The sequence below is a fragment of the Toxotes jaculatrix genome, chromosome 2 (genome assembly GCF_017976425.1).
Source record: "Toxotes jaculatrix isolate fToxJac2 chromosome 2, fToxJac2.pri, whole genome shotgun sequence".
Lineage (NCBI taxonomy): Eukaryota > Metazoa > Chordata > Actinopteri > Toxotidae > Toxotes > Toxotes jaculatrix.
Window position 1 is genome coordinate 5215518 of NC_054395.1, and position 21182 is coordinate 5236699.

Sequence of the window (21182 nt, forward strand, 5' to 3'; positions counted from 1 at the left end):
TTTTGTTTCTAAAATATGATGCATTGTCATCGACTAAATTACCCGGCAGCATATAAAGTAAGGTAAACCAAGGTGCAGGAAAGGATGTGTTCATGTTTGTAATTTAGATAAGAAGGAGACTGAAGCAAGTTTGTGACTCTTGTGTCGAGCTGTTGTCTGCTGTGCCTACGATACAACACCGACCATACTACTTCATTCGAGATTTGATTGGCTGTAACCAAATAAGGTCTCTGTGTAAATGGATCAGAGAGAAATTCTGACCTAATAGTGGTGCTATACCACAGGTCAGCTGACAATAAAATCAGCAGGATTCGTCCTCTGGAGACGATGACTATCAAAACCAAAGCTTTGCCAGTAGCTGTTGTGATACCTCTGTCGGTCCAGCACTAGTTACCTGCTCTAGCGGCAGCCAGGCAGACAAACAGACAGATGGACGCCTGACAGACAGTATCATTCTTAAGTCCAAATGCTGCTGGTGCAACAAATACTCCACCACAAACTAAATACACAGTGATCAAGTGTTTCAGAACAGATTTCTCTAAGTTGTCACATTTGATACTTATGTCTCATGATGTTGACAGCTGTGATCATCATCCTACCATAAGCAACAAATAATAGACTTCTCCCTTAACATCACAGAGGAAATGATTGGTCTCTGGCTCAGCACTGCCTGTGGCACCACAGGTCATTCTGAAGCTGTAGCTGCTGAATAATGGACGAGTAACATTTTAGAGACCAGAGGTGTTAAACTAGGAAGCTGTGTGACATTATGCCCCTAAAACAAGGCAGCTGTTCTTGCCTGGAAGCTGCTATAGTTTGCACCGTGTTGTTGTTGTTGTTGGAAGTCTGTTGTATTTTCGTCCTCAGGGGGTTGGTCACAGTTTCAGTGCAGTGATTAATTCCTGCTAGTACATTACATAACACTATTGTTACAGATGCAGCTGATGTGCTGGTCCCACTTTATGTGCTGCATGTAACAGTGCATTAATGCTGCACTGCTGCACTGATGTGATGCAGTCTGTCAAATGTTGTTTATAAGACAGCATTAACCTCAATTGATTTTATTCTATTTTGGTGCTCCATTGTATAAAAATGGTTTCAGCACCAATGATTCTGGGCTATCGAATACCAAAACTTGAGAAAAAAACTTGAGATGTAGCGAGCCAGCAGCTATTTGAGTGTTGTTTGTTTTGTTTTTTTTTGGTTTTGTTTTTTTTTGGCAATTGTCTAGTATACACCACTAATTTATTAGAAGCAACCTACCCCCATGAGTATAAACTTCACTCAGCCTTTGCATCACCACTGGCAGGTGGGAGTTAATAAAAAAAAGCGCACCCTCTCTCTGGCCCTCTCTCCATTTCTAAGACACTAGTGTATGCTGTTGGCTCTGGCATCATAGATCCCATAGTGGATCTGTGTGGTTGTCAGAGAACCAAGACAAGAAAAGGCAAAGTCAAAATGAACAGCATGAGTGTGTAACTGCCACCCAAGACGGCATCAAAAAGCCACTTGTTTCCCTGAACAGTGAGAGCGAGTAAATGAGTGAGGGACTATGAAAGGAAGAAGAAATCATTATCATGGGGGTCAGGGATGTTTTTATGTTACTCCCTGAAGTTTCCTCTGACTCCTCTGTGTTTACTGCTTTTCTGATACGAATCACAAAAGGGATCATTGTCTGACTTCTGTTTCCACTGCCAGAATGATGCTTCTGAAGCTATCCACTCACATGGAGCCTCTTGAATAAGCTCATCTGTACTGGACTAAATTCTGGTCAGGCAAAAATTCTATAGCACTAGCAAAAAACTGGACTAACAGCTGTGGATAACAAGATAAGAACTACTTAAAATTCTTCCTGTATACTGAAAAAGGTGGAAGAAAATGAATCCACAACTGACAGAAGAAATCAGATTATATCTTTGAGTTGAGGCATCCCAGAGATTACATCAGTGGCTTCAACTAAAAGCAAGTAATGAGTATGTTGAAATTGGATTTTCAAAGTAGCTTTCCCCATCTCTGGTTCCAAGCCAGGGCTGATGAGTTTACGTAATCCCACAGTTTACCAGTACTGTGTGGACCAAGCGTGTTCCCTATTACGATGCATCGTGGCAATAAATCACGACGACAACCAAGAGTCATGATTCAACGGGACTTTTGTGCCTTGGCTTCTTGAACTAACCGTATATAACATTCAATAAAATTCATCCTGATGAGAATGAATTTGTATGTATGGTCCACGGAGGCACTAAATCAAGCAACTACCCTCATCACTAATTGCAAATGTAAAGTGTTTCAGCTTTAAGACTAATCCCCCCGAGGCTGGCAGTGTTGTGTCCGAATGCCCATTTATAATTGGAGCATTATCTGATGTGACCAGTGATTGTGGGATGGAAAACCCTCTCTCTTACTTGTCTGCTTTAAAGGCCAGAATGCTTTGTCTTCCAGCAATGGCAGAGGCCACTCTGAACAACTCTTTGCACCAAGGTTAAGTAATACGTGACAACTGTGACAAATGCAGAGCCTTTTGTTTTCGACCTGTGCTGTTAGACATGCATTACACTCTTTTTTTTGTATCTGGAGAAGAGTGTGTGTACATGCTGTGAGGATGGGGGCTGATGTATGTGGTGTGTAATGGTACTGGGCAGGTGCTAAGAGCAGCATAGCGTTACAACAGTCAAATGTGAGGAAAACAAATGTAGCTCCTCCATTAGATTAGAGACATGCTGGCACATGAGATGTTTCTTGTACTACAGCCAGTCGGACATTGAAGGCAGCAGTCCATCGAGTCTGGTAGTCTCCAGTTAACCAGTTTAACCACTTTCAGACTCACTAGAGCTCCATAATGCAGTCCCAATAGGCCCTCTCACCCATGCAGCAGAAAACCAGAAGAGAGCTGCAGCTGCTGATATGAACTGATACACAGTCACGTCCACTAACAAGAGGAAATGGGAGCTGTAGTATTACATATCAATGGCTGCACTGCAGACTGAGCTGTTCAACTGAGCATTATACATAAAGTGCTATTAATAGGTCAGTGACCAGTCAGCAAAACTGACACAAAGGAAAGTAACTCCCAACCAGACACACGCACACAGCCACAGTCCTACACAGGCTCATAAATTGGAAACAGTGTAGGGATCAATACACAGGATGACTCAGATTGCAAAGAGCATGGCCACTGTAGCTCAAAACAGCCCCCAAATGCTCCCACACCACATATAGCCTCTGAGATGTAATACTCCAGCTCTGTATTCACCTCCCAGCGCTGCAGAGAGCAGGCCAAGGACAGAAATGCAGAAGAGCTTTGTCACTTTAGGCACAGAAACATTCAAAGTTAACAGGGCTGAGCCATTTTCACCAGGCCAGCATCAGAGGAATACACTACAGCAATTAAGACACAGTGTAACAGAGACAGTGAATCATAGAACGAGCACTCAGACATCAGGCATTGGGACAAAAAAATGGACACAGGCATTCTTTCCTTGAACAAACTAGAAATAGTAAAAAAATAGCTTAATCAAATCATAGGAACTGTCCTCAATATTCCACAATAGTTGGTAATGGCCACAAAAATGTTAACAGCTGTGCCTTAGCTGAACGCAGCTAATCAGGCTGTTGTGAGTAGACTCAAAGAAACAACTGTAAAATCTAAGTCTCTTCAATAAGTTTGAAAATATTAAACTAACGGCTCTAAGCAACCGCTACTGCAGCTACTGTGTCATCTAAAAATGGTACTGGCAGGACTGATACGTCATTTGCTACTAACTGGCTACAGCAAAACAAGATGAAATGAACAGAAATCAGAAAACAGGAGTACAGACTGAATGAAATTAGACAAAATATACTGGCAATTCAGTCTGATGATCAGGCTAACGGCTGCTAGCTCTAAATGCTACGAAATCCATAAGACTTAGCCAAAGTTCTGAGGCAAAGAAGGAAATCCCCCCTCACAATCTGTCTCTGAGTTTTTGCCATTGTCCTACAAACTGAAAACTACCTGGAGCCATTAAAATGGTCCCCCAGCAGTTTAGTATTTCACTTTCATAAAGTTGGGAGACTTGCAATAATAAATGGTCAAAATTGACACAACAGAGGTGAAGATACAATCATTCTTTGTTCCTGGTATGGGTCAAACTTCAAAAACACTGGCGCCTGCGTTTCCCATAATGCAACTTGATCGTCTTGATAAACCTTTCTTACCTGGTAAACATTCAGGTCTTTCAAAGTTCATGCACACTGTTTGTAACACAACAATTCTGTTAAACATTGGTTAGTCACTGGGGCACACCAGTAGCTCACCCAGTTAAGTGTGCATCAAGGCTGAGTCCTTACTGCAACAGCCAGGGTTCAGCCTCACTCCCTCACTCTCCCCCTGCCTTTCCTGTCAGTCCCTACTGTCACTGTCAAAAATAAGGCAGATACCAAAAAAAAAAAAACACCATCTACAAGCTCCTGTAGAAGCACAGCTGTTTTCACAGGATGAGCAGTGCTAATCATGGCAAGTAAACTGATATTGATGTGTAAAATTGCCCCCTTAAGGCTTTCATAACACATACACAATGTGTATCCTGAGTGACAGAGAGGGAGAGGAATTTTGGTTTGCCCACCATGTGTACAATTTAGGATGCAAAGAGGTTTTTGAAGGTCAATCTTAACATTAACATTTTTGGGTTAAAGCAGCCACAGCCTCTATTTTGTCACAAAATTCAACCTTTAAACCATTTTCATGGTACTAGAAATAAAAAGTTCTCCCACAGAAATGTGTTCTTCTCCGGATGAAAAAGCCTCTGAAACAGAATTTAGACCACTAGAGTCGATTTAAGCTAAAGGATTCCAATATAACCAGTGTAACAGAGTTCTAATGTGCAATCAACCTGCATTATACCCATTACGCCAGAGGTAGATGCTACTCACGATAACACATCTGAATTGAATACCAGTGCTAGCCTGATATAATAACGGTTAAATCACACACCGCCACAACAATGCAACCGTTACACACACACAAACACACATGCACACCAACACCATGTCGCACTCATTGGCAGGTGCAGCCTCTGAGTGGACTGCCAAACAGACAGCCTTCAAGGGCTACAATACAGTGAAGGAAGCCAGCCAGGAGCAGGCACCAGCCATGCTAGCAAAGCTAGCAGGTTGCACGCTCACAATCCCTGCCTGCAATGCGTGACACGACAAGCGATAAGGCATGAATCAATCACACATGCTAATCATGGAGGCAGATAGATTTCCCACACTGCACAGACACACACAAACAGGAATTCAGGCAAGGACACACTCGCCCCAAATCCATTGTCTCAGGGTTTGGCGTGGAAAAACAGATGGATTGATGAAAAAAATGGATGGATGGATGGATGGATGGAAGGATGCAGAGATAGATAGCTCACCGATTTGCCTTCTTCCTTTCTCTCCACCTCTTTCAGCACATTATCCAGGCTAAGTGTGCGTGTGTGTATGTGTACATGTGTGTGTGTGTATGTGTATGTGTGTATGTGTGGTGAGCCGGCGAGGATACACACTGCTACATCCCCTCCTCTCCCTCTCTCTGACAATCCCTCCCTCTTTCTCTCTCCTCCCCGGGATTTATTTAATTATTTCCTCCCTCCCTCCCTCTCCCCCCCCTCCCTCTCACTCGCCCTTTCCTCCTCTCTCTCTCCTCACAGCTGATGGAGTCGCCTTCCTTTTCTCAAGGCTGTTTAATTCTCTCTCTCTCTCTGTTTCTCCCTTCTGCTTCTAGCACTCGTTATCCTCGATGAAGTCGTATCTCTTTGTTTTTTTTTTCGTTTTTTTTGCAGAGCCAAAAATAGAAGAATAAAGGAAAAAAATGGAGTGCCTTCCTTGTATATTAAGAGCTGATATCTGCACGGTACAATGCTCCCTCTCTCTCTCTCCCTGTCTTTCACACTGTGTCCCTCACCCGCCTCTGTGTCTTGTGTGATGCAGCAGCGCTGTAGGCTCCTCCCTGGAGAGACAGCGGTGCCACACAGCTGAAAGAAAGAGAGGGGGATGCAGGGAGAAAGAGGTGGCAGTGGGAGGGGGAGGAGGAGGAGGGTGGGGCTGTGGGGAGAAGGGTGGGGCTTGGCACTAGTGGTGGGGGTGAGGGGTTGGGGGCGGTGGATCTGCCAGAGAATCCAGTGCAAGGCAGGGCAGCCTCCATCCAGTGAACGCATCATCCCGGATTTCAACACTTCCATCGCCTCCCACCCTCCATCATTCTCTCTGCACACAGAGGGGGTCTGTTCACTCCTCACGGACACACACACACACAGACACACACCCACCCACACAGACACACACACACACAAATCACACTTTAAGCCTGAAAAAACCTGCTTTCAAGGGGTGACTTGTCTATTGTTGTCAGTTCTACCTTTGAATCAGGTCTTAAAAGACCCTGGTTTAAAGCTTAGTTCCTCCATAAATCAATAAGACATTTTTGTATTTATTTTGTTACAATAAATTTACATATATATAAAATATGAGAACATAACTAAGCAGACTGGATGCCATCTACACCGGAGTTTAAACTGCTTCTCACCAGGTTTGATGTGGCTGGACATAATTTATTAGGCTGTGATGGCTGGTGACGGAGGGAGTGATAAAATTATAGTAAATTCACTGCCAACTTCTTTTTAGGAAAAAGCACTTTTGGTCCACTACTCCCTAGTTCCATTAAATGTGGTCCATATAGTCCTGGTCCCCGGAGGACGAGTCCTAATGAATCTGGCAACTCCCACTTTTACTCTAGCTCCACCATGACACTCTAATTCAAAGTTAAATGCCTCGCCACCTATTGTTGCCATGAAATCTGGTGCACAGTCACATTCAGCCGCCTTTTATCTGGTGCCAACATCAGGTCAAAATTTCAATTTGTTTTTTGACCAAATACTTTCTAAACTGACAACATTCCCATCAGCCTCCACTGTTTGTAGTTTAGTGCTAATTAGCAAATGTTAGCATGCTAACACGATCAACTAAGATGGTGAACATGGTAAACATTTTACCAGCTAAACATCAGACTTAACAGTATCAAGAGTCCAAAGCACTGCTGTATAGCTTCACAGAGTGTGGTTATAGAGCCCTTCAGCGTGTTACACTTCCCGCACCATGACTGCTAACATCAAAAACAAACTTTTAGCACAAACACAGAGCTGCCAGTGTGGCTGTACCCATTCACTTAATCCCACATAACAGGCGCAAACATATTTTGCTCTACACTGAGAAATAACTTAAGCTTTCAGAGATTTATGGATCAACATCACCTTGTGTCATTACTGACAGGTGGAGTGTCGCCCCCCCAACATATAAACATTTATATTAATAGGTTATAATGTAGTAGCAGATGTAAGTGTTTATTAATGTATTATTAACAACTCTAACTCCTCTTGGAGCAAGTCAATATATATAATATATAAAAGATAAGACAAGATAAGAAAATATATGAAAATATAGCTAAATAATAGCTGTAATAATATATGTGTTCATAGTTATAGTTAGAATTGATGGAAAATACTGTTTCCTTCTTACAAGTACATTATAGTGTCATTGTTCCTGTTATTGTCTCTATTTTCATTTTTACTCGTTCGTTTCTGCCCTGTCATATTTTATAGGTCAGCCACTCCACTGATATCCAAATAATATGTGTATCCATAACCATGCCCAACTGAATAAGACTGAATCAAATGTATTTACAGTATGGGAGGATGGAAATAAATATAAGTTTAAAACAAAATAAGTTTTAATAGGAATGGAGCAGCCTACAAACTGTGTGGAGATATGATGAGTAGTTCTCAAATCAGCGACATTGAAAAGCTCAAATAGTTTGAGACAATAAATTACAGGCTAAACTCTACAGGACCCAATGATGACACAATCTGTGCTCTGTAAAACGACCCTTCAATGTTTCAGTGTCTCCATGAAGTATTAACTGTGGCATATTTTAATCAGGAGACCTCAGTGCAGAGTTACCCTTGAAAAACAGACACATTCTAAAAATGAATGAGTAACAATGTCACCCCCCCTCGTCTAATCATTCTCATTCTGTCCTCCCTCCTCCTCCTCCTCCTCCTCTCTGAAAAGAACAGCTCCATCCTTCCCTCCTTTTCAACTCACATACATTAGCAACAAGCAAATTAGGCTTAAACTGGGAGCAAACACAGCAGGAAGTCACAATTATTACAGTTATATGTGCAATATTACACACATTATCACCTACAGGGCACAACAAGCACAAGTTTTACACAACACACAGATACACTAACCTGGTGTGTGTGTGTCCTTCATTACCTACCTACAGTCACACTCTGCTCTTCAAACAGTAAACCAGTGGTCTGCCTCAGAGCAAAAGCACAGGGCTGCCCTCCCATCACACACACACACACACACACACAGTACAGTCCACAGACTGCTGAAACATGCTGTCACAGCAAATAGACATTCAGGGAGTGTAGCAAACAACATAGGAGTACATGAGAGAGAGAAAGGGAGAGAGAGAGAGAGAGAGAGAGAGAGAGAGAGAGAGAGAGAGAGAGAGAGAGAGAGAGAGAGAGAGAGAGGTAGGGATACAGAGAGAGCAGCACAATTATTTGCTGCTGAAATATATTACATATATTTACACACACTTTTACCATTTCAGATAAAAGAAATTGAAATTAGCACTGTGACTACTGACTTGCAGTGCTGGTCCGTTAACTGGTCGCTCACTGGACAAGAGGTTCATGCAGTTTGTTCAGCAGCAGTATTGGTGCAATCGATTCCTGCCTCACAACTGAATGAAAACCACACGTCTTTTGTGGAGCATTTTAAACTGTGACAGAGCAGCATTATATAAAACTGATGGTCCATCACAGCTAATTTGATTCCTTCATTTTTGGACTCTCTGGCTCTCTGTTATCTCAAAGGTCAGAACTGTCAAGATGGTTTAGAGCTGGGCAGCAGCCTGAACTCACATGTCAAAGTTGACCAAAGTTGAAGACTCCATGACTGAATCCACTTATTCCTTTCCTGGTGTGACTGGGTCCTTGGGACAAACGGTCCAATTTGCACACAAGACATTGTACTCTCTAATAGGAGGACCGCCATGAAATTGGCTGAACACACTCATAAGCCCCAAAGACTTCAAACCCTGCCATTTTAATGACCACATGTCCGTGCCTCTAAAGCCATGGGCATGTGCAGTGTTAATGGGGGATTTCATGTCATGTAATTAAAGGAGCAGTGTAACTTCAGCAGTAAGTGGTATTTCCTGTTATTTAAGAAAAATCCAGGAATATATCAATGTTTATTTTAATACAAAATATAAGTGGAACAAAAAACAAAAACAATAACTGAGCTGTACACGTTTGTCACCAGGGTGCTGGCCACTTTTTGGTGGAACTTCACAGTCATGCTGTGGTTTGTGGTGCTGATGAACTGTATTTCATTGGACTCTGAGGAGTTTTGAGTATTGAGTCTGTGTGAGCTTTAATTAAACAGATCATTTTGATCAGATAATAAGTGAGAAGATGCCGGTGCTTACAAGCTTCTATTAAATTCTTGACTAGGTTCATAAACAAGTTTTCAAATAGAGCCCCAAATCATTACGCAATAATCTGCAGCATGTATGCTACAGTACTATAATAGAAGGATGATGGCCGCTCCTGTCCTCATGGACATCAGCTCCCACACCCCTATATGTGTCTTTGTCTTGTTGCTATAAGTGCAATAACTGTATTGCTGACACTTCTATCTGCAGACACTTTACACTCCACCAGACTGAAGTGCAATTTTTCTATTTTATTATTTATTTCAACTTCCTCATTTTGTCACTTATTCGTGATATTGAGTTATTCCCATCCCATACTTACGCTGTATGAGTCAAAAATCTGGTTTCCACAGTAAAAAACTACTACGCAGAAATCTGCAAGTTAAAGTTTTACTGGCCGCGTGTACAAATTCATAAGTGCAGAACACGTTTTAGAAGCGTGCAATGGTTAAATAATGGTCAAATAGTTTTTATGAATGTAGTGTGTTTTGAGGACACATAAAGGTCTGTGAAAATATGACAGAGATGAGGTGATTCCATTGCATTCAAAACTGCTTGCTTTCCAGTTTTGTAGTAAGGACATTGTTACTGAAATTTTACTTACTTCATCTGCCCAGAATCTACCTCTAATCTGCAGGTATTAGTCAATGACCAGTGTTAATGCTTCATCATCACTGCCTGAGGGCTACTACTTAGTTGAGTCTTCTAGAGCTGCTGAAGGTCTAACCTCTGTCAGATGAGTCCAAAGAGCTCTTAACCACCTCCACTTTGTGCTTACACCAAAGCCACGTTTCTAAAAAGATGCTTAAACTAGTTTAAGACTGCGGGTCCCAAAGCATGGGATCTTGCGTATCCATGACTACCTAACATTAGGGATCTCACTGTAATTGGGAGACCAAGAGAGGGATACAAAGTGAAAGCAGAGCTGATTTACTCACTGTCTTCTCCAGGGCAGGGCATGCCAGGCCGCTCTGGGATACTGGGGAAGACTGTGAAAGACAATGAAAGGAAAACGGACTATTTCAGTCTGTTGTGTTTCTTCTCTTGTCACCAAGTAGGTGTGAGAAAAAATGCACAGGCAAAGAAAATGAAAAACCTAAGAATTTACATTAATTCAAGGTCAAACAAACTTTATATCCTCACCAACGCACACCACACACCATAAAGTCCAGTCATCTCCACACACAGGGAATATTACAGGAAATGCCTTGTCATTCCTTAAGTATTAAGTTGCTTGCAGGTAGGTTGGCACCTTTCCTGTGGTGTATTAAGTCTCCTAAACATGTTCAATTATGACAAATAATTAGATGACTTATGTTAATAATTCTAAAATGAGGAGCCAACTCACCATGCAGCAGCAGTCCAGACTTCTTGGTCCGACTGTAAATACGAAACGCTTCCTCCAGCTCCATCTGAGAAGAGATGGTGCAGGGGTCCCCTACACACACACACACACACACAAACACAAACACATACTTCATTATCAATATAATCACCTGATTAGAGCTGTAACGATTAGTCAATGAGACGATTAGTTGCTTAATTGAACATTTGCTGCTTGTATTTGTCTTGAGATTATACTTAATGGAGTATTTTGGGGTTCTGGACTGCTGATCAGACAAAACGAGACAACAGATGATGTAACTGTGGGACATAAGAAACTGTGATGGGCGTTTTTTAGCTGTTTTTTGATGTCATTTGGGTCGAATGAGTAAGTGATTAGTCAAAGACCCACGCACGGGGACATAGCTTAGCTTAAGTGTTTGTGTATTGGGCTCTGAGCGCTGCCAAAATGCAGGTGACCAACACTTTATCGTGTGCCTGAACGCATCTTGTGTAGAGCTAAAGCTGCTGCTCCTGCTCTGCTACAGGGCTGCTCAGGCTACGCCCCCTGTGTAGACACGGTGTTAGTGATTAAATGTAATGTTTAAGTTCTTTCTTTATGCTAAGTGGCACTCACAAAATGAATTAAGATACTTGTTTCAAAAAACTCGGTGACTGCTGGCATTAATAGTGCAACAGACACGGTTGGAAGGAAGCACATTTGTAAAGCGTGGATAACAGGATGTGAGCACCTCAAGTCATTGCAGTGTGCGGTGTGATGTGGTGTGATGTGGCGGTGATGACTTCAGAGTGGCCAGGAGCCCAGGAAATGGGCTCTCTGGCCACCGTGCTGCATTTTTGAGCCAGAGTTTAGCAGTAGAGCAAAAGGGCACAGAAGGTGCCTTCAGGACGAGACAGAGCACGCAGACTAACGGACAGCGTATGAGTGTGATGCGCACCCACCTTCATCATCGATCCACTTGAGCGTGATGGGCTGCTGCTTGGCAACACTGCACATCGTTCTCACCTCCTCACACAACTCCACAAAGGTTACCGTGGCAGCCAAGTCTGCGATCAACATGTCCCTGAATGCACACACACACAGAAAAAAGTCAAGATTGAGTCGCTTTGTCTAAGTGGAGCAGAGATCGGGGGGGGCTCAAGGAGTCAACAACAAAGCGAGAGGCTCATTCACTATTATTGAATTCAAAGTAAACTTTCCCCATGGTCTGATACTGCAGGTTACAGACGAGGAGGCTCACTCCTAAGTTGCTGGTTGGTTAGTGCAGCTGCTATTTGGCAGGGTATTTACAGAGTACTCGGACATGCACACAGGTTTGGCAGAGTAAAGGTTGGAGGAAACCATTGGCTGGTTCTGCAGCACAGTTACTGACAGTGACTGAAGAACAATGTGATTCACTTGACATGTGGTGTGTAGCATTTACTGTTGGCTCAAGTCAGTCTCTGTTACCTGGCACATTCAGAATAGCTTGGACAGGTGTTAAATGATGCCATCCAGACTTGGACAAATGGACAAAATTAAAGTGGTACTCTGCTGATCATAAGAGGTACTATGTTGGCAGAATGATGATGTTTGTACCATCTGATGATGAAAACAGAGGACAGTGGTCGAAGGCTCTGAAAAAGAGTCTTTGAAGATGTTGGAAATATTGTAGAGAAAAACCAGAAGGGTTTTTAAATTATGTAAATTTTTGAAAGATCATTTGTTATTGATATGAGAGATGCAAACTGGGGCTACAGTAGTAACAACTACAGTAGCAGTTCTAGTTCTAGTCCTAGAGGTTGCATTGGTAGTAGTAGTAAGACTAGAAACACTAGCTACCGTAGCACTGTAACTAATAAGCACTAATAAGATGTAAACTGAACAACAGGGACAGACATTGGTTGAAACCAGAGGCCATAAATGATTTGTTTGCCATCTCTCTGTTGTTAAACACTGACCTGAAACACAAAGCGGCTGGATTTCATACCAGTGCTGGCCTTCCACTGCCCTTATCAGCTGATGATTTTCAAGAAGGGTGTGCATGTTCAGTTTCAACATCAGCCCTCAGTGCTCTGCTGCTGTGGGCAATATGTGTTCACATTCAACAGTGCAGCTGCTGTGAATGGAGCTTACGATGGAGACAAGGCCAAACACACCACCAGATATATGTGTGTGTGTGTGTGCTTTATGCTGTAAACAGATATCACCATCTAAAACGTGCTGTTAAAATGCATGAGGGCAGGAGCTGCAGAGACTGGGCCCACATGAGTGTGTCTGACAGGTTTCTGGGTGTGTGACCAGAGAGTGTTTATGGCGAGTGTTTGTTGGACTCTGACAAGGTGGAGCAGAGACAGCTTGCTTCCCAGCAGGCATTGCTCCACACAGTCAACACCCACACAAGTCAATGTGGAATGATGTCACTCTCACACACACACACACACACACACACACACACACACACACACACACACACACACACACACACACACACACACACACACACACACACACACACACACACACACATATATAAGGGTTATGCCTATATATAGGTTTGTCAGTATCGCTTCATATTGATCCAGAATTTATCCTGTAATCAAATTAAATCTGGTGGAGTCAATATAACGTCTGTATGAGTCTGGCTGATGATGCTGTATCTTTATTTTTAATTTTATCAGTTACTAATCTTATTGTTCTTATTAGACTTCTTGACATTTTATCAATGCTACATTAACCTAAAGCTTAATGACACTTATGCAACATCTTGAAATAATGAAACATCCAGTGTATGGTGAGTCACATGGGTCTCCTGCCTCTCTGTGTAGGCATACTAAGAGGAATGCAGAGCCTGTGACTAATCGCAGCTCTGTGGCTAACCCTTACACTGTTGGCTGAGTGCACGGCACACTGGGAGTGGTTATATACAAGTACAGAAAGCTGGAGATCAACATGTTGACCTTTGATCTCTCCAATCAAAACATTTCTGTCACCTTTAGCTCATTTAATGAACTGCTCAGTGCGTGCTGGTGTCTTGGTAGCACACACACTGTGTTACTGGGTTTCCACCTACTACAGCTGACAGCCAATCAAAAAGATTCCTGTTTTCACTGTTTAACTTGCTTAACTGAAATAAACCCAGATGTTAGTTTGCTCCCCTAAAGTAATAACAGATGATTTGCACACTGTATAGTCGTGTCCAGGTGTTATACTAGCTCCTGAATGTATCCTATGTAGAACGAGACTCAAAAACTCAACAACAGAACACTTCAGGGATTGCTACTAAGCTGCATGTCCAATGGTACAGAGCAACTAGGCACAATGACTTCACACAGAATAACTATAATGTGGAAAGGACTCATTAATACCAGATTTAATTTGAAAAATGTGTATTGTTATCTTTTAATTTAAATATTAAAACATCTTACTCTAACAAATGATCAACAGCGAGAAAAAAAATCCTCTCCATTTTTACAGTCACTCTCTATTAGTGGAAGCACACTGAGCTGTGTTTGTGACAACAGGAATTTGTTCACTCTAAGTATTGTCCCAGAGCCCATGGTGATGTCTTCAAAAGTCTGTTCGACCGACAGACCAAAACCCAGAGGTGAAGATAACAGACTGAGAAAACAGAAAATCCTCATGAAGGAGTGTGAACGTGAGAGTGAAAGTGTTTTATAGAAAAAATAAATAATCCTCAAAGTAGGAAATTGTGAGTATTTGTATCAACATTTTGAACAGTGACAAAATACAGAAACGAAATCTTGAAGTTACACCATGTGACCACTGTCTGCTCAGTGCGGGAACTACAGTTCTTATCTAAGGTCCTGTGGCCAGGTATTTACCTGTGAACAACAGTCTGACCTGAATGGTAAAAGGGAGCTGAATGGATATGCATACCATGTCGTTCAGGACGGCTGAGTCTTAAGATTACTCCCCCCCAGTATACACACACACCCCTCTCAAAAACACATGAGCCTGTTACCAAGCAGAGGGTTGATAAGCAGTTCTGATCCAGTTCAGAGTTCTGAGTAAGTTCTACATCAGTGAACTGCTCCCTGAGAGGCAGCACTGACATTCACAGCAACATGAAGAGATCTGTCCTGTGGAGGACACACCCCAGATTCAGGTCCAGCATTTAGTGTTAGTGTACTCCCCCTCGTTCACTGTTAATCAGCCTGAACATAAGGATCAGATGAACAGGGCAGCTGGAGCCGGTCTGTGTGGAGTTTACATGCTCTCCCTGTGCCTGTGTGGGTTTCCTGCAGGTTCCTCCCACAGTCCAAAGACATGCAGACTGGGTTAACTGGTGGTTCTAGGTGTGACTGTGAGCCTGAATGGTTGTCTGCCATGTTATAAACTGGCCTCCTGTCCAGATCTAAGAAGGGATGGATGGATGGATGCATGGTCAAACTATAAAGCACTCTCTATAAAACTCTTTCCCTCTGTCATTTGAAAAACCTTTACTCCCAGAATACAGCTCATCACAATGTTATTTTGAGCTACGTGGTGCTTCATGCTAAGGAGATTAATAAACTCCAGAACAAGGTGGCTTTTCATTCTTGGGCTTCAATATGTTAGTCTGTCTAACCTTTTCTGATCTGTTGATTATGAGATGCCAGTGCCAGGCTCAGTCTACTGTGGACCTTGTTACTGATAATCCAGCATGGATCTAGAAGGCATTCCACTACATCGTTCATTCATGCACCTATGCATGGTAACGTCAACGAGCTAGTTCTGAGGTGACTAGTCAGTTTGTCAATCCACAGGAAGTAACTGATAATCCTTATATTTGATCAATATTTAAAAGCGTTTATCAAGTAACGTGACTAAGAGTGTAGCCACAAAGCCCACAAATACAGTGGCTTTACAGTGGTACTCTGGACTGAAGTCAGGTGCACCCGTCTGAATACTTTCTGCCACTGTAAATCACCAGGCCAACACCAAGTATCTGTATCTGTATCCCAGCAGATAAATAACCTGTCACTGCAGCACAGAAATGTAAATGGTACCGTGTGTCTCAGATCATTTGGAATCAGTGTCTCCCGTTACATAGTCTGTGCACCGGAGATCACTGATACAGCTGTTACTTTGAGCGTAATGTTAACATTAACATTAGCATGCTACTGTGCAAACATTACAATGGCATGCTTATAACTGCCATGCTAGCATTTAGAGAATAACACAATGAAGACAATATGAAAACTAAGGCAGCTCTAGAACTGTGGACTACAGCAGCAACAGTGAGTAAATCAAATAACCATGTAGTTTTACCACATGTAAAATAACATGTATGTTCATTTATATTAATTGCAGACCGACTGTGGACGCTGAGTGTCTTAGACTGAGACATGGGCTGGCAAACCAGACAAAACCACTAACCCTGATCCACACAGCTATTATGTCTAAAAATGCCAAACATGAACTGCTCCCAAATTGTCATATCAAAGTATGTTGTTGCTTTACTCATGTCATCAAACATCACTCAATAAGTCTCTGCACACTTTACAGATTAAACTCAATATCATTGAGTTCTTTCCTGATGGTCAGACACAAGGAGAAATTCCAGGACTCACTTTGGTATCTGGGCTGTCGAGCCAGGCCTACGTCCTTATTTACAGCATTTTATCATAAATAATGGTTAGTTGCAGGTCTACTGATAACACTGAACCTCCTTCACCTCCCCTGGGCTACTGCTGGTCTGTGTAGCTTATACAGATTATCATGAGTATATGTGCAGGACCTGGTCTGAGAGTTTACCTTTTCTTGATTCTGACCTTACATAATCCATCTGTGTTGCTGTGCTTCTATGGGATGAAAACAAAAATCCCCATATTGTACAAACATCAATAAAAATGAAAATACCATGAATACAACTTGCTGAAGTTAAACCAACAGTGAGATACTCAGAGAATCACTGTGATCCAAGTACAAATATGAAAAGCACTGGTAGGAACATTCAGTGGTAAGGAAACCAGACAAATGCAGTATTACAAGACAGCCTGTCTGAAGGGATGAGCCCTGGGGCAGAGTAGGAAAACCCAGGCACCTGTATCATTAACTGTGAAATAGAGTAGAACAGAGCCCTCACAGATCTCAAGGTACACTTGAGGTTTTATGGTGTAAAAACTAAAAAATCCCATCTACAGAAGATCCAGACGATGTTTTATAAGATGGCAAGAAACTCTTAAACACCACATGTAATCTCACAGGGTACTCAAAGATGACATAGAGCTGTGGTCAGAAGTTTACATACATCCATCATGGACATGAATGTCATGATCAATATTGAGCTTTAGATGAATTTACTGAACTGTTGTTTTTCTGGGGCAATGTACAACATACATCTTCAGTAGAAAGAACATGTTATATTGTGTGTATTTTGAAATCAACACAGAGCCAAAAACATACATACATACATGAACACTCATTCTGCCACGGAAAAGCACAATACTGCCATGACATTCATGTCCATGATGAGTGTATGTAAACTTCTGACCACAACTGTAGTTAAGACAAAAGATGAGGCAGCAAGAAAAGAATTAGACCCACAGAGAATTGACATGCTGTAGAGAGGCACAGTGATTTAAGTCCACAAACAGGGCAGGCCAGTCAACTCATGGATATATGATCCAGTGAAGAGTGACAGGTTTACAGCCGGTTACACTTTATGATCAGTGATACACAGTGTGACTGAGGCAGAGACACTGGAAGAAGGAAGAAGGAATAAGGATATAAATCAGGGATCTTCAATAATGGTGTTTCACTACTTTTTTACTACTTTCAGTGGCATCGCTGCATGTTTGTCAGAGCTCAGCTGTGATAAGAAAGCCTCAGTCACAACAAGTGAAACTCAGCATCTCGCCATGGAGTCACACTTCAACAAAGATTAACAGGTGGAGGATTACAGAGTGAAAGGCCACTCCTTCAAAGATAACGGTGAAGTGATATTTCCCCAAAAATTAAAAAAAAACCTGAAATAAAGTGATAGAAATAAATAGATATGAGATGATAAGTTCAATGACCTTGTAAGACAACACAGAATAGTGTCACTGATCCACTGATCCCACTGTGACAGCATATCATACAATGCAATGAAATAAAAAGCAAATGAAATATTCCCATGCTACAGTTATTATCATTTTACTCTCATTATTTTCAGTACACCTGGGGGAGTCAGACCTCGGTCCCTCTGACTTAGCTCTAACCGAGGATCCTTGCTGAAAAGTCCTGAGGACAGTTCACCACACTGACCCGTAACACCACCACATACTAAAAGTCTCCGCTCCACAGGTGTTTCCCCCTGTCATCGTTAGCAGCCAGCTAACTACAGCTCACTTATCCCCCACGGCTAGCTACTTACCCACAGTAGTGAGCTTTAATTTTCACCAACTCCGTGTCCAAGTCCATTATGGATCCGTTTGACGCTAGCATATGCATTGTACAGTTTGGTTTACCTCCCAACTAGCCAAACGTTAACCGGACAGGCCTGAACCAGCTGTTTCACCCGGTCACGTCGGACGGTGAAAGTTCACATAACACGGCCAAGAGTACCGTCCAACACTGGAGAAAGAAAATTTGTCGAGCTACTTTAAAGTTTCTTTCGTTTAGACAACATTAGGAGGCTTCGCTGGTGGAGGAGTTGTCAAACTGGCTCGAATAACTGTTACTATTTCCGGCTTTACGTCTCAAAATAAGACAAATAATGACAAAGCTATGCTGTCATGGGATTCAGGATGTGAGTAGTACTTTTATTTTGAAAATCGAAATCCTCGATCTTTTAATCCTCGATCGTAACTTGACATAGTTTCTTCTTTCTCACTATGGTTACCGTGATCCAAATTCACCTGTCCCAGTGTTTCTGACAGGGTTGGTTGACTGCCCCAGTAAAAAGTCCAGTATTCATATGGGGATGTTTGGATCTTGTATGATAGTTGATACCGACTTGATAATAAATTTACTGAAGGCTGAATAATGGACCTAACCTTCTCTGTGCTTTGTCCTTTTCATATTCCAGCATTAGAGTTGGTCTTTTTCATTCCCTGTAATTACTAACTGTTAATATCCGCAAAATTTCCTATTAAAGTTTTGGGAAAGTGCACTTTATTTTTTTATGGTTTTCATGAATGAGGTTGTACTGTAAGAAGGTCCTTGAAGGGCAAGTCAAACACTGGCTAACAGAATAAACATTTCCCATGGATACAAGGTGGTTAAGGCTTCAACCACAAGAATGAAGCGCCACCTGCTGGTTAATTGGTAAACAACGTAAAGAGGACACTGGTGCGCTTGTGAGTGACTATTCAAACAAGCCGGGTCCGTGGTAAAAGTAAAAGTTTCTGGCATGAAGTGTGTAAAATTCGTTCAGAATGATTATTATCTTAAACAGCTCCATAAATCACCACAATTCATTGTTAGACTAAAAAATGGCAATAAAAACTAATATTGCACTGCACGTTGCACAGGTATGATTTACATTTCAGATTATTAGTTGTTTAAAATGAGCAAAAGAAATTAGCAAAAAGTGCGACCTGCCTCATGTCAAGGCTTAGAGGCAGCTGGAAGCTGCTTGGTGCACTTCTGGATTCAGCAGGGCCAGACCAAGCCTCCATGGGGCCCTAAGTAAAATTTGATTTTGGTTTGTTCAAAATCATTTGTCCTTTTAGTTTGTCCTCAATTTCAGCATGTTCACCCCTCAAAAGCTCAACCTCTTTATTCAAAACCATCTACTCTGGTCAAAAACTGTGACTACTTCGGCCTGTTTTCTTGTTATTGTAAATGGTATGAGGGTTGTCTTTCCTCTTTTCTGATTTCACTTTTCCTTCATCCCCTCACAGAGATCCTGAGCTCTGCTTTCGGCTTGTACTGCCTGAACTCAACAGTTTTCTGTTATATTGAATTTTAAATAAAGCTACTGTAATTCATTACAAATTCAGTGTGATCTTGGATGATTACAATAGAGTGTAAACCAGATAAGGTATGAAAAAAAGATATTTACAAACTTAGTAAGAGCTTCATAAATACCTTTATTGAACAGTAAAAACTGTTTTAATTTCAACAATTCTATTAAGCATCAATGTCATTAGAAAAGGTCCATTCGCGTTCTATACATGGAGCTGGAGCCTATCCCAGTTGACCATGGGCGAGAGGCGCGGTACCAGTGGTGGTTTTTGGCACGGGCGAACCAGGAAGCCGCCTGTGTGGCTGCCCGGCTGTGTGGGGAATGAGCAAATTGGCGCCCCCTGCAGCTGCAGGCGCACCTGCTTGCTGAGAAGGTGACATGCTCAGGCTGTGTGAGGAGGGGAAAGGGGAGGGGGGCGCGGGGGACAGTTGATCTCTGGGTCTCTCTCTGATGGAACGGACAAGGCAGGGATGGGCGGGGGTCCACTGTATAGAGGAGGCTTTTCAAAGCTAAAGTTGATCAAGTCGTACCTGAGGTCAACCTTGTCATCAGTATCAATCATTTAGTAGGGGAGCAGATTTCGTATGATGACATTATTGATGATTTTGCATCAAGGAAGGTCAGAAAGGTCAGGTGTCAGTTTTTGTTTGCTGCTCATAGTGCAATAGTGTTATAATTAATTCCTAAATTAACTAAATTAATTTCCTGTAGTGTGTTTGCATTTGTGTGATGGATTTGTGCTATTCAGAATATTTATTCTATATTTTATTTGTATATTATTCTTTTATTATTTTTTCATGACGGTATTCTAAAATAATAAGATTATATTGTTTTTATTTTATATCATTGTTATTCTCTGCTGTTGTTATGTGTGACTGTGTATATATTTGCCACTTTTATGTATATAGAGTATATTTATTTAATTTCTGATAACTTTAATTTCTAAATTGTTTTGGCAGTGTTGGAGTTGGAGATTGTTATAATATAAATAATGTTATTATAAAACATGACTGTTCGTGGATTAGGGTTTAGGGTTAGGGTTAGGGTTGGTGGGGCCGCTCAGAGGGGGTCTCGCCCAGAGAGTAATTCAGTGTAGAACCGCCACTGCGCGGTACAGCCTGGACTGGTCGGTCAGTCGCAGGGCCAAAACACACACACAAAGACAGACAACCTTGTATGTTTTTTGGGCTGTGGGAGAAAACGGGAGAACCCGGGAGAAAACCCACACAGAGAACATACAAACTCTGCACAGAGCAGTTCGCAGCGGGAACCCTCTTGATCTGTGGTGACAGCGCTAACCACTGCCACACTGTGCCACCCGAATTAGGGTTTAGGGAGGGGGGGGGGGCTGAGAAAGAGAGAGAAGAACTCTCTCTCTCTCTCCCTCTCTCTACAAGAGAAAGAAGGAGCGAGAATTATCT

General features: G+C 42.0%; 2 protein-coding genes across 3 annotated transcripts in view; one reads left to right on the top strand and one right to left on the bottom strand.

The window, feature by feature from the left end:
- The window catches only part of prkcz (protein kinase C, zeta), a 93650-nt gene extending 75168 nt beyond the window's left edge, over positions 1 to 18482 (bottom strand). For both annotated transcript variants that reach the window (XM_041062454.1, XM_041062445.1), the window contains exons 1-4: positions 18226 to 18482; positions 11825 to 11946; positions 10887 to 10976; positions 10477 to 10527 (exon numbers count right to left, since the gene is read on the bottom strand). In XM_041062454.1, coding sequence (XP_040918388.1) covers positions 10477 to 10527; positions 10887 to 10976; positions 11825 to 11946; positions 18226 to 18302 — 340 coding nt within the window. In that variant the 5' untranslated portion in view covers positions 18303 to 18482. The remainder of the gene's footprint in view (positions 1 to 10476; positions 10528 to 10886; positions 10977 to 11824; positions 11947 to 18225) is intronic.
- LOC121199043 (tumor necrosis factor receptor superfamily member 14-like) overlaps positions 1 to 21182 on the top strand; it is a 751306-nt gene that overhangs the window by 562776 nt on the left and 167348 nt on the right. The window lies entirely within an intron of this gene.